General features: G+C 43.8%; 1 protein-coding gene across 15 annotated transcripts in view; it reads right to left on the bottom strand.

The window, feature by feature from the left end:
* The window catches only part of DGKG (diacylglycerol kinase gamma), a 206,741-nt gene that overhangs the window by 161,719 nt on the left and 32,377 nt on the right, over positions 1 to 12,645 (bottom strand). For all 15 annotated transcript variants that reach the window (XM_089910732.1, XM_089910727.1, XM_089910731.1 and 12 more), the window contains exon 2: positions 10,134 to 10,446. In XM_089910732.1, the coding sequence (XP_089766858.1) occupies positions 10,134 to 10,200 (67 nt within the window). In that variant the 5' untranslated portion in view covers positions 10,201 to 10,446. The remainder of the gene's footprint in view (positions 1 to 10,133; positions 10,447 to 12,645) is intronic.

Here is a 12,645-nt window from a genome sequence, read left to right as displayed (position 1 = left end):
GGACAGCACTAAAGGACTCCACCCAACAGGTCAACTTATTCAGCTGCTTGGCAACGTAAGGACACATTTTGCATTAACCCACCCTGATGGGACCATCAGCACACAGTTTTACCCTAAATTAGAGGTTTAGAAGGCTCTTTTCTTTGATCAGGGTTGCTAGTGATAACAACTGCCTTAAGAAGTTTTGGTCTAAAGTTTCTTGATGTCAAGAATTCTGGGACCTTAACCAAGCACTTGTTCCTAGTGTTTGAGCAAATCCAAAGCCTTTTGAAGGAGAAAATTTGGCCCTACTCACAGTCATCTTTTTTATATAAATATATATATATATCTTTATTGGTGTATAATTGTTTTACAATATTGTGTTAGTTTCTTCTGTACAACAAAGTGAATCAGCTATATGTATACATATATTCCCATATCCCCTCCCTCTTGAGACTCCCTCCCTCCCACCCTTCCTATCCCACCCCTCTAGGTGGTCACAAAGCATTGAGTTGATCTCCCTCACAGGCATCTTTGCTTCCACGTTTGTGTGGGACAGGGATGTCCTCGGAACAAACAGACACATCAGGGGCTTCAGTGTTTACAGCAGAATGTCAGCTGTGCTGCCTGACCCAGGACCCAAAGTTTATGGACTGTCTTCTAGTTAGGAGCCCTGAGTATTTGGCACTAGTCAGGCCATTAAACTTGGAAATAACTAAAAATCAACATTTAAAAAAGTGAATCTGAAAACCCATAGATGAGAGTGAAATTCTAAGGTACATGATAACTTTCTATACCTCCAAGTTCCCTAATATCATCTCAAACTTCCCTAAGACTGAGTAATATTCCATTGTATATATGTGCCACATCTTCTTTATCCATTCATCCGATGATGGACACTTAGGTTTCTTCCATCTCCTGGCTATTGTAAATAGAGCTGCAATGAACATTTTGGTACATGACTCTTTTTGAATTATGGTTTTCTCAGGGTATATGCCCAGTAGTGGGATTGCTGGGTCATATGGTAGTTCTATTTGTAGTTTTTAAGGAACCTCCATACTGTTCTCCATAGTGGCTGTACCAATTCACATTCCCACCAGCAGTGCAAGAGTGTTCCCTTTTCTCCACACCCTCTCCAGCATTTATTGTTTCTAGATTTTTTGATGATGGCCATTCTGACCGGTGTGAGATGATATCTCATTGCATTTCTCTAATGATTAATGATGTTGAGCATTCTTTCATGTGTTTGTTGGCAATCTGTATATCTTCTTTGGAGAAATGTCTATTTAGGTCTTCTGCCCATGCCATAAAAAGAAACGAAATTGAGTTATGTGTAGTGAGGTGGATGGACCTAGAATCTGTCATACAGAGTGAAGTAAGTCAGAAAGAGAAAGACAAATACCGTATGCTAACACATATATATGAAATCTAAGAAAAAAAATGTCATGAAGAACCTAGGGGTAAGACGGGAATAAAGACACAGACCTACTAGAGAATGGACTTGAGGATATGGGGAGGGGGAAGGGTAAGCTGTGACAAAGTGAGAGAGAGTCATGGACATATATACACTACCAAACGTAAAATAGATAGCTAGTGGGAAGCAGCCACATAGCACAGGGAGATCAGCTTGGTGCTTTGTGACCACCTAGAGGGGTGGGATAGGGAGGGTGGGAGGGAGGGAGACACAAGAGGGAAGAGATATGGGAACATATGTATATGTATAACTGATTCACTTTGTTATAAAGCAGAAACTAACACACCATTGTAAAGCAATTGAACTCCAATAATGATGTAAAAAAAAAAAAACTTCCCTAAGATCATCTCAAACTGTAACATGCATGTGGATTGCTTGGGGATAAGATTTAAACGCAGATTCTAATTCAGTAAGCCTGGATCATGGCCTGAGATTCCGCATTTCAAGGAAGAGCTTAGGTGACACCAATTACGTAGGTCCATGGACCTCACTTTTCATGAGCAGATCTTAAGCAACGTTCCTGTGTAACTGTGGCTGACTAGTAAGGATTGCCTGTCACAACACAGAAAAAGAACATGATGCTGAGCCTAGAGGAGCATATTCCACGGATTGGGGAGATCATAAATGACTCTCAACCCAGGGAGGGAAAGACACAGAGAGACGGAGAAGGGAAAGTTGGCACATGAAGGGAAAAAAACCCTAGATTTTCCTTTTTCCAGTGAAGGCTGGGATGTATGAATAAGTTTTCTAAGTACTCAGGGAGTCAAGAACACAGTGAGATGCACAAAAGCAAGAATGAGGTTTTCCAAGGGTCCTAGAAAGATGGAGGATGATGTCAGAACAGAGCTGCCAGGCCTGCAGCACCGCTTCAGAAGGCCCACCTTTGCAGCCAGGAGGAGTCGGGCCCTGGGGTGGAATGTGGGAAGCATGTATAAGAAGTCCAGCATTATAAGCACCAAAACAATCTCCCAGTTAGCCTTCTTTTCCTGTTCCCTGCTTATCCTCAGCATGTAGTCCATTGCCTGTCATAAAATCGATGTTCAATAAAAATTTACAGAATGAGGGCTAGAACAGGGATTGGGCTTGTCATGCTTGTCCCATATGTCCTATATTTCCAGGGGCATAGGGAGAAAAGGTAGACCAATGGTTCTCAATATTGGCTGCCTGCTGGAATCACCTGGGGAGCTTTAAACACTACTGATGCCTGGGTCTCATGCCTACAGGTGATGATTAAATGGTCCAGGCGTGGCAGAGTATGAGGCCAGGACACTGCAATTGTTCAAAGTCTCCCAGGTACTTCCAGTGTGCAGCCAAGGCTGAGGACCACTGGGGCCCGCCAAGCTAACTTCTCGGGGAAACCCGTGGAAGTGATGGCTCTGCCACAGCGTTACATATAGAATAAGAGAAAAATACTTTACGTTGAAGCAGAGGGAATTTTGGCTGATAAAGAAAACCCTCATTGGGATACTAAGTTTTTCTGATTCATCATAAATGACCTGAATGGCTGGTGTGGCTTATTTGTATAAGTAAAATTTGCATCGCTAGCAAGATTTCCTACTTTTTCTCCAAATAATTTGGCCTCATCAGTCATAGGTGGAGGAGTGGAGGAATAGTTACCTTCTGGCATCTAAAAATGTGGTCCCTGGACCAGTAGTGTCAGCATCACCTGGGAGCTTGTCAGAAACACAGAATCTCAGAACAAGCACAGACCTACTGATTCAGAATCTGCATTTTAACAGAATCCAGGAGATTCATGTGCATGTTCACATTTGAGAGCCATTATTTCCAAAGAAGTCTCTCCCTATCCATAGATTCTGTGGCTGCTTGTGGGCGGAGTCCCAGTCATCACTAATGAAAAGGCGGCCAGTCATACCAAAAGAGATGTGGGTGAGAAACAGCTGTGATTATCCCTTTCACGATGGAAGCAACTAGACATGACCCTTTACGGGCCCAGGAATCCATGAACATGTGATTAAATCTCACTCTACTGGCCAATATGAATAGCAAAGTTTCAACAAAGCTTACTTACAGCCTTACGTTGTTCTACAAATCAGCCCTAAACATTTTCTCTGACAGGTTTGAATTTTGAGCTATAAATTATCTCCATCTTAAAGTCAAAAACTTTGCCTTGATCTGATTCTACTGAAATATATTTCTGAATAGCAGAATTTGCTGATTCATTCTCTTTAAAATGTATTTAAAATTTTTGTCCAGGTATGAAAAGTCAGAAAGAGAAAAAAGCATCAGGACTGCCCCGCACTGAGGACCCTGCTTACCTGCTGGAATTCAACAACTGGGAACCAGCATGGGGGTTAAATGAGACCTTCCTGCCCAGGAACCCTGCCTTGGGCCCTCTTTCTTCTTATCTACACCTTTCCCACTATCTCAAGGGGAGAATGATTGTTGGTGGTAACTAAGATGAAAAGATTATGGAAGGAAGAAGATGGGACTCTGGGCCAAAGAGACTTTAGAATCCTCTGTGAAGAACTAAATAGAGAACAGAAGCATAAAGGGGGAGGGGGTCCAATCTCAGAGCCTTAGAAGGGCACTGAAGCAAACCCCAGTTTTTTCTCTATTTCCTTGTATGTCGCTATTATTTTTAAAATTACCTAAAACTTAGAAATAAGAAGAAAAGTGGGCAGCACATCTTTTAAATGTCATATGGAATAAAGGCTACCCAAGGACTATCTAGGTGCATGTACTTAGTTCTACTCACTGTTTACTATTGATTAAATATATTAAATGTACCAGATTTAGTGAAGTTACACGTTAACTTACAGATTTTTTTCCAGCAGATGTGCATAGAACTGTCTGGTGGAACAGATAACCCAAAAGATTAGGGTTTGTTGTCCTGTAAGACAGTAACCAGTTTTATATCTAACCAAGCAATCTTATCCTTACATTTGTTTACAAAATTGCCTAACTAGGAATTTATGGATTTGATCTGTATCCATCCAGGGTCCGTCCATACCTTGCTTCTCAACTTTAACGTCTTACTGGCTCCTCCACTAATTAATGAGTTAAATAAAATCTTTGGCACATGTTTATTAAAAATTTTTTTGTTCTATTATAACTTAATTAACATATATATTTTTTTCTTTACCAATGTATGGTTGAAGGTTGAGCTCCAATGAGTACTTTCTGTTTAATTTATTGAAACTGAATTGAAGCAAACTGAATTTACCTGGAATTGAAAACACTGGTTCTAATTCTTATTCCGCCACTGACTTTCTGTGTGACCTTGAGCAAGTCACTGAGCTCTTCTGAATTTAGTGTTCTCATTTGTAAAATGGATAGTAGTTGCACTTGATCATGGCTAAGATCTCTCCTAGCTTTAAGAAGTCTACAAAATCAAGCAACAACTAGCTGATGTAGGAAATGTTTAGTTTCACTTCTTAGAGAATTAAATAAACATGGATGTTTTATTGGGGTTTTTTTTCCCCTTTTTCCCTTTATGAATAAGATGATAGTTTCTGTCCTTGATAAATTATGGAAAAAACTGGAAAAATCCCCTCCCCCCAAATAACAGGATTAGGACAATAAGCCAATTATCTCTCTGAAGCTGTTAGGGGACGGTCAGTAGGAGGCATCCCCAGATGCTCACACCCTGTGAGGTTGAAAAGAAACCTGTTTAAACATAGAAACTAAGTATTGATAGGGCTAATGAAGGTCATTTAATCAACCAGACATCTGATGCTCTAACCTCCCCTCTAGTGTCTCAGCCAACTCTGCCCAGACAGTTCTAAGGAAAGGAAACTCAGTCACTTTGGGGTCCATTCTGTTCCATCTTGGACAGGTTTGACCGTTAGGAATCATTACTAATACTAATACCATTAGTATTCCTTACTTTAAAGTCTTTCTTCTGATGCTTTCCTCCCATTAGTCCTAGGGCTACTTCTTGAAGCCATTCGAAATTAATTTTACACCTTCTCCCCAAAAGAGCACTGTACCTATTTTAATACAGCTAGCTCTCTCTCACCCTTCCCTGAGTCTTCCCCTTTCCAGAAAATATGCATAGTATTTTCATCCATTTTTTCATACCCAGGCTGTGAGGCCCCTCACCATGCTGCTGGCACTTCTCAAACAAGTTCTGGTTTGTCCATATCCACTGGAAACTGTGGTGCCCAGAAATAAATTCAGTTCTCTAGAAAGGTCTGATCAGGGTAGGATAGAAGGTGGATATCGGTTTGCCTTACTAGAAACTATGAGTCTATTAATACATCCTAAGATCACAATTAATGATTTGGTTAGATAAAATAATGTACATGTACTCAAAAGAAATCTCTGTAACCACTAAAAACCATGTTTCTGAAAAGTACTGGATGATTTGGGAACACCTCGTGACATACTGCGTGCTAGCTAGTCTCCAGAGATGGCTGCTGCCAACCTTCCTCCCTGCTGTGTGAGTCACTGTCCCATGAGATGTGGAGTCCATTCCTCCACCCCATCAAATCTGGGCCAGGCCTGTGACTGCTTTGACCAATGGAATGTGGAGAGAGTTATGTTCTAGCACCTCTAAGCTCAGGTGTTAAAAAGGCCTGCTGCTGCTTTTATGCTCTTGGAGCCCTGAGCCATGTGTACTAAGTCCAGGTTGCCCTGCTGGCAAGAAAGGCCACACAGAGAGGCCCTGGGAGATGAGAAAGCACTTGGAGGAACAGGCTGCAGAGAGGAGCGCCGAGGTACCAGCGAGTGAGTGAATAGGCCATGCTGGGGTCATGTGAGGCATCCCACCTGCAGCCCCAAACACTGTGGAGCAGGAACTAGTCATCCTGCTGGGCCCTGTCCAGGGTGCCCGAGCCACAAAACCATGGGAACAAAACCAAAATGGTTGTTTTTGTTTTTGTGGTACGTGGGCCTCTCACTGTTGTGGCCTCTCCCGTTGCGGAGCACAGGCTCTGGACGCGCAGGCTCAGCGGCCATGGCTCACGGGCCCAGCCGCTCCGCGGTATGTGGGATCTTCCCGGACCAGGGCACGAACCCATCCGTGTCCGCTGCATCGGCAGGTGGACTCGGACTCTCAACCACTGCGCCACCAGGGAAGCCCCCAAAATGGTTGTTTCAACCTATCAAGTTTTGGAGTTGTTTGGACATAGCGATAGATAACTGAAACATATTGTTAGGGTGAAGAAAACAGCACGCAAAATAGCCTAGCATGTTTGTTTTTTAAATATATATATATATGTATATATGTGTAGGTGTATGTGTTGTTTGATATTTATATTTATACACAAACATACTAGCTGTGGTTTTCACTGGAAGATAGGATCATGAGTGTCTTTAATTTCATCTTTTCGCTTTTCAAAAACTTTACACTTGTTTTTATTTTGTAACAGAAAATTCTTAAATTGTCACATTATCCTTTTGACAAGCACTTTACAGTCTTAATTCACATTAAGTTTACTGTTGATTATATATATATATATAATAAATATATATTTTATCTCTGAGAGTATTTGAACATGGCTTCTCCCCAGAGAAGTGGCAGGGTTTATGACATTTAAACAGGACATACAAAAAGCCTCTTGTCCTGAAATTCTTGGCCTCTCCCACCCGGAACTGCACTGGAGAAAGTTCTCAATTCTCAGGCTGTACACTTCAGTTATTTTGCTACTGTAAAGCTACTGTTTTTGTGGTTATGGAAGAGTGGTTGCTATGGCAATGCAATCTGACTGAATGCCAGGATGCGTCTAAAGCTGGTAGAAGTGCCTTTTTCAGGGTTTCCTCTGAGGATTAATCATTTTCCAAGAATTGTATCTTCTTTTCCTCTCCTGTTAGAAATGGTGCCGGAGCACCTCATCCAGTCCTGGGACACGGACAAAATGAGGATGGGTCCGAGAAGGACAAAGCTTACGGTTGGAAAAAAAGACCACAGAGGAGCCATTTCCTACCAAATACTCGGATTTCTTTCCACCCCTCCCTCCTTGACTGCTTGGCCACATTTGGACCCCTCTGTCCTCACTTTCCACAGACTCTCAGGCTTTGAGGTATCTTTGCTGGCTTCCTTTCGTTCCACAAGTTGTGAGGAACTTCCACAGCAATTTCCCACACATTAGCATTTGTTCATTGCCACATTCCCCATCTTAGCTCTGTGCCTCAGCTCAAACGAGATTTCATTCAAAGGACCTGCCTGCCCTCCCTGCCCTGGCAGCTTCCTCATCCAGGCCACCTTGCACATAGCCACCAGATTCATGGCTCTACATTTTGCCACCTCAGTCCAAATGCCATGCCTTGACATGCGGGGCCCAAGGCCTGTGGCTACCCATATCCCTCCCATGTCCTCCTCTCCACCCTCTTGCCACTTCTCTCCATCTAGCTCAGAAGCTCTCCTTACCACCCCATAGACACCTTCGCCCTTTGTGCTCCTTTACCTTTGCTTCCACAGTTTCTATCCCTCCCCCCACCATCTACTACTCATATTTTAAACTTCTTTTCTCCACAGAGTTCATCCAGCTAAATCCTCTGTTATGAGTTAAGTTGTATCCCCTGCAAATTTATACGTTGAAGTCCTAATTCCCCAGCGCTGCAGACTGTGACCTTATTTGGAAACAGGGTCATTTCAGAGGTAATTAATTATTGGTAAGATGAGGTCTTACTGGAGTAGGGTGGGTCCAATCCAAAATGACTGTGTCCAGACATTAAGAACAGACTTCCGGTGGCCAAGGAGAAGGGGGGTTGGGGGAGGGATGGACTGGGAGTTTGGGGTTAGTAGATACAAACTGTTATATAGAATGATAAATAACAAGGTCCTGCTGTACAGCACAGGGAACTATATTCAGCATCCTGGGATAAACCATAATGGAAACGAATGCAAAAAAGAATGTATATATGTGCATAGCTGAGTCATTTTTCTGTACAGCAGAAATTAACACAACATTGTAAATTAACTATACTTCAATAACAAATAAATTTAAAAAGGACAAAAAAAGAAGACTGTGCCCATATATTGATAAAAACAGACATTTGGACACTGAGACACGTGCACAGGGAGAATACCATGTGGAAGATACAGAAGACAGTCACCTGTAAGCCAAGGAGAAAGGTCTGGCACAGATCCTTCCCTCACAGCCCTCAGAAAGAACCAACCTTACCAATACCTTGATTTTGGACTTCTGGCCTCCAGAACTGTGAGAGACTTTCTGTTGTTCTAAGCCACTCATATCAGTTTCCCCCAGCTCTAAATTCCCTTCTCATTTGTGCACTCCGTTTAGCCATCTCTGCCAGAGGTGTTTCCCCGCTGTCTTAAGCCTGTTCTCTGCTCGTATCACAAGTGCATATCTGACTCCCTAACAAGATTCAGATTCCTCAGGTGAAGCCTTAGCTCTCTGCTTCTTTTTCATCCCTGACAGGGCCTGGTACTTTGCTGACCTAGGGAGTAGGCTGAATTAGATGGAGTTTACCCTGGAGGATGATTCCTTGCTCCCTGTCAATACACTGCACAGTTTCCCTAAACCTACTGTGGTCAGACAAGAGGCCACGGGCTCCAGGTCACCAAGGAGAGACGGACCAGTAGCCCTACAGGGGGAGCACGTGTAGTCATGGGGTGTTAGGCCTGGAGGGATCACGGGGAGAGATCATCTAGTGCAACCCTTTCAGAGGACACAGAGGCTGGGCGTGCGGCCGTGGGGATGGGGGACTAAAGGGTGGGGTGGGTATTAGGGCTGTCACATCACAGAGAGCAAGAGCCAGAGCTGGCATGAGCCCGGCCCCCAGCTCCCAGGCCAGTGGAGGGGCCCCCCTGTGGGAGGGGGCAGGCTGCCTACAGGGCATTCGGAGGACCACCTGGGCACGCTCTGTAGGGCAGGTCAAATGTGCTACAGGCCTAGTGACTTACAAAAGCACCAGCACGATCAACGTGAAGGGAGAGGGTTAGAACAATGAGATGGGGTTGGCAGTGCAGCTGAGGGCTCTGCCAGACAAAGGGCTCTGCAAAAATCGGTGCCATTGCACAACCATGACGGGCACTGTGTGTGTGCAGAGTGCAGCGGTCAGCCCGGGCAGACTCCTGTCACCAGTCAGGATTAGGAGTGGCCTGCGGGGGGCACGGCCGCGGGCCTTGCCACCACTGTGGCTTGATGCACTGAAACTGTTCCTGGGTGCAACTAGTGAAACCAAGAGCTCCACGCAAAAGCCCAGGTTTTCCCACAGCAAAGTCGAGAAAGAGACACCCATCAGAATTCTGTATCTTGCTGAAAGAAGGCATTGGGTCCAAACACAAGAGTATATTAAAGCAAATGACTGAGTAACATTGTAACCAAGCAGCCGGCAGCCCTTCGAAAGTTCTGCTATAAAGAGGTTTTGATGACCTGGGAAAATTCTTACAATATTACACTAGGTGAAAAATGCAGACTGAAAAGAAAAAAGGTATATTCAGGAACTCAACCACGTACAGCAGTATGCACAGGATGCGTCCAAAATGTTCACAGAGTTTAGCTGTGATTTTTAACCTACTTTTTATTTTCCTTCCCTGTACATTCCAAATTTCTAGGGTGAGCATGTATCCTTTATAGAGTATAAAGATAATTGTGTTTTATGTTTAAAGACACAAATTCTATTTTTATAAGGAGGTATAAGCGGATCTCATTCTCTGTGCTTTGCAATGATTATAGTACACTGCTCTCCAATAATGCTCTCCCCAACCAAGAGGAAATCCCACCCCACATGCGTCAATCCATTTACTCACATTCTGCGTATTTCTGGAGTTGGCCAAATTCTTCTGGAGTGAGGGAGACCCACCGTTCTTCACTCATCTTTCCTGGGTGTGCGCGCTTGAGGCTAGGGAGAGAGTTTTGCTCACCAGGCTGTAGCCAAGGCCCAGCCTAGGGCCTGGCTCATTGCAAGTACACAATGGACAAGTCCTTCAGGAGATTTCTCGAGGACCCAAGTGTCTATGGCAGCAGCGGGCACTGTTTAGCAGCTGAGAGAAGACCTCTGCTATTCCTAAGGCAACATCCTTCTATCTGTAGTCACGGTAAATTCAGAAATCCTTGCTTTTCCTGGGCAGGAGTAGAAAAGACATTGGGAATGAGAATATTAGAATACATAAGTCATCTTTTCTTGTAAAGGAAAAAAAAAAACCCAAATGTTCTTTGCTGAAAGCTCTATAGGAGGCGATGGTTCTCAAGGTTGGGGGGAACCACCTGAGGGAATTCGGAAGAAGACATACAGACCAGAGCAGCACAAGTCCAGACAGCTGTCTGGCTGGAGTGGGGGTTAGGTGATCTATATGAAGAGGTAGCCATACTCCCAAACTCTGGAAAACTTAAAATGCGTCTAGTGAGAGGTGGTAGTAGGGCCACCTAAGGGCATCCTCTAGTCATGAAAATGCCTCAGGCTGTAGGTGTGGTCTCATGAGTAAGTACAGGACAGTAGCTCATGTGGTGTGATTTGAAAGGTAAGCCAGTCTCTCCTCCACTGATTTCTAAATTCCACTATTAGAGCTGCTTACCTTCCTTTTATGAGTCATTGAGTCACTCTGGAAATTCAAACACCACTCCCCTCAAGGCTGGCTAACATCCTAGTGACTGAAGCAGTTTTCTTTCCTCTTAGAACCATAAAAACATGATTAAAGGGAAGGCCTGCTGGCTCCATTGTGGAGAGCCTGAGGGAGGGAGGGAGGGGGTGGATTCAGACAAAAACTTAGCATCTTTTCCTTTGAGCCCCTCCTAGCATGGTGGCTCTATCAGTCCTATCATCAGTCATTAAATCAGTTTAATGAGTTGTGAAATTAATGGGGTGTGCTATTCTAAAAACACATAATACAATAGCATAGAATGCAATGGAATGAGATGGAATTGAAAATAAGAGTGCATCTCCTTTCAGTTATACATACATGTATACACCTATCATAATATAAAGTGTATTTCTTATTCTAGGTTGAGGTTTAAAAAAAGTTGAAAAGTCATCAACCTCATAGGACAAGGAATAAAGACCAATGTTACCAAAAAACAAGCCCAGTTTTAATAAAAGAGAATCCATCATAGACAGTCAGACTTGAAGGCAAGTCTGGGAGTCTGGAGCATATGAGGAATGGTGGAGGGGTGGCAGATCTGGACAGTTCTCTGCAGTGGCAAATAGACTTGGTTGGTGTGGACCTGGAGGGCTGAACTAGAGCTGAGAGAAAATGCTGGAGGGAGATCTTCTCTAAGGAGATCCTCTGTAAGGAAGACCTTCCATTAGTCAGCACTCTCCAACAGTAGGAGGAAATGCATAGCAAGGGAGTGAGATGCCCGCATCTTTGGGAACATCCAAATTCTAGTTTCTCTCCTTGAAAGGTCTAATTCTCGGGGCTTCCCTGGCAGTCCAGTAGTTAAGACTTGGTGCTTCCACTGCAGGGGGTGAGGGTTCAATCTCTGGTGGGAGAAATAGGATCCCTCCTGCCGCAGGAAAAAAAAAAAGAAAAAAAATGTCATTCTTTTCTTAATCCACTGGCCAACTGGATTCTGCTTCTTAGCACCTGCTCTTGCCAAGGTTTCCAGTGTGAAACTTAATAAAGGGAAACCTCACTAAGATGGAGGCAGGAGGCCAAAAGGGGAAGCTCTCACACAGTAATACTGATGTCAATTGCAGGAGGAACTGTCAATTATAGACCCCAACAGAAGACTCATCAACAGGAAAGAATCATCAATTACAGGCCCCAACGGGAAAAGGTGTACATTGCATGCCTAGAAGAAATCTACTATCCTAGCAATTCAGCCAATGAGTAACTGTCATCACCCTGAGCTCTCACTTTTGTCCAATGGACTTTTATTCAAAACATCCCCTCCCAACTTCCTCCTTTTTTTCTATAAAATAACATTCCTCTTTGTTTTTTGGACTTGCCTATGGCATTTGCTATAGCTTGCTTGTTCTGAATTGCAATTCCTTTGCTATTCCCAAATAAACCCATTTTTGCTGTAAAATAACTGGCTGTTTTATTTTTAAGGTCAAAACCAGTAACCCAGTTGTCAAATCCAACAGGCACCTTTCAGGCCTTCTTTGCTTTATTTGCTCTCTATGCAGCCTTGGCCTTTGCAGAAAACAACCCCCCCCTCCCCCCCGGCCCACCCCCCCACCCCCGGCCCACGCCCCGGCCCCCCCCCCCCCCGGGAAACTCTTTTATCTTTGTAAGTGTTCCTCCGCAGTCTCATTCCACTTTTTCTTTTGCCATTGTTAAATACTGGATGTTTCCACAATCCTATCCTCAGCCCTCTCCT

This window comes from Delphinapterus leucas, chromosome 4 (genome assembly GCF_059928025.1).
Source record: "Delphinapterus leucas isolate spDelLeu-1000000601 "Yukka" chromosome 4, BTC_Dleu_Yukka2, whole genome shotgun sequence".
Taxonomy (NCBI): Eukaryota; Metazoa; Chordata; class Mammalia; order Artiodactyla; family Monodontidae; genus Delphinapterus; species Delphinapterus leucas.
This window is presented reverse-complemented; position numbering and strand designations above follow the sequence as displayed.